At 30.5% G+C, this 1,140-nt stretch overlaps 1 protein-coding gene across 1 annotated transcript in view; it reads right to left on the reverse strand.

Annotated features, from left to right (window-relative positions):
- The window catches only part of LOC107693500 (adenylate cyclase type 4-like), a 15,543-nt gene that overhangs the window by 8,368 nt on the left and 6,035 nt on the right, over positions 1-1,140 (reverse strand). Inside the window, exons 7-8 of the mRNA XM_016492909.1 lie at positions 166-324; positions 20-93 (exon numbers count right to left, since the gene is read on the reverse strand). Coding sequence (XP_016348395.1) covers positions 20-93; positions 166-324 — 233 coding nt within the window. The remainder of the gene's footprint in view (positions 1-19; positions 94-165; positions 325-1,140) is intronic.

Consider the following 1,140-nt stretch of genomic DNA (forward strand, 5'->3'; position numbering starts at 1 on the left):
TTCAGCGTGGAATCGCGACTCCCGCCGTTTACGTCCTCCACCTGGTATTTCCCGTCCAGGTGAGCGAACGTCTCCTCTGTGATGTGGACCCTCCTGTGAGGAACCATCATCATCATCATCATCATCAACATCATCGTCACTGATAATACTGCAGTAATCAAGTACCCAGCCACTCCTCCAGACTCCATGTGATTGGCTAGAGTCACGTCATCTGACCAGACGTCATACTGCCACTTCTGAAGGCCGATCACGCCACACAGAACATTCCCCGTGTGAACACCCACACGCATGTTAATGTTCACGTCCGTCGCCTCCCTCAGCTTACTGCAGGGGTCAAAGGTCACAAATAACCACACTTCAAGACGGAAACATTTTTGTAAAAAAAAAAAAATCAACTGAAATAAAATAAGATAAACTTATTTTATTTCAGCTAATTACCATGGTGACATTTAGTAAAAAATAAACTAACAAACTAAAAATAATAAATAAACATTATATAGACATTTAACAACTGAATAAAAATGACAAAAACACAACAAAATTACTACATTTTTAGTTAAAACAAAAAATATAGAATAGAATTATAAACTCAAATTCAAAATATTTATAAAAACTATAACAGTATATCAATGATACTAAAATAACGCTGATGCAAAGATAATTTTTGGATTGTACTTTGTTTGGATCGACGGTCTAAATGTAGGCTGTTTCACCAGATAAAAAAAGAGTTGATGGTCAAATTAATAACACAATTAATTACAAAAAATAGATACAAATTAAACGTTCATAAAATAAAATGAAAATGAAAAAATATTTGAAAATAATAATAAAAAAATATAAAAATAAAATATTATTAACTAGTGCATCCAGAATAAAAGTTTTTCTGTACTGTATATATTTTTTATGTATATGTAAATGCACACACATGCATGTATATATTTCAGAAAAATATGTTATGTTTATATATTAAATATATTTATATATAATATAAATTATATAAATATAAATATAGACATGTAAATACATATAAATATTTCCAAAATATATACTGTATGTGTGTGTATTTATATACAGTGGGTACGGAAAGTATTCAGACCCCCTTAAATTTTTCACTCTTTGTTATATTGCAGCCATTTGCTA

Source organism: Sinocyclocheilus anshuiensis, unplaced genomic scaffold (assembly GCF_001515605.1).
Source record: "Sinocyclocheilus anshuiensis isolate Anshui unplaced genomic scaffold, SAMN03320099.WGS_v1.1 scaffold1050, whole genome shotgun sequence".
Classification (NCBI taxonomy): domain Eukaryota; kingdom Metazoa; phylum Chordata; class Actinopteri; order Cypriniformes; family Cyprinidae; genus Sinocyclocheilus; species Sinocyclocheilus anshuiensis.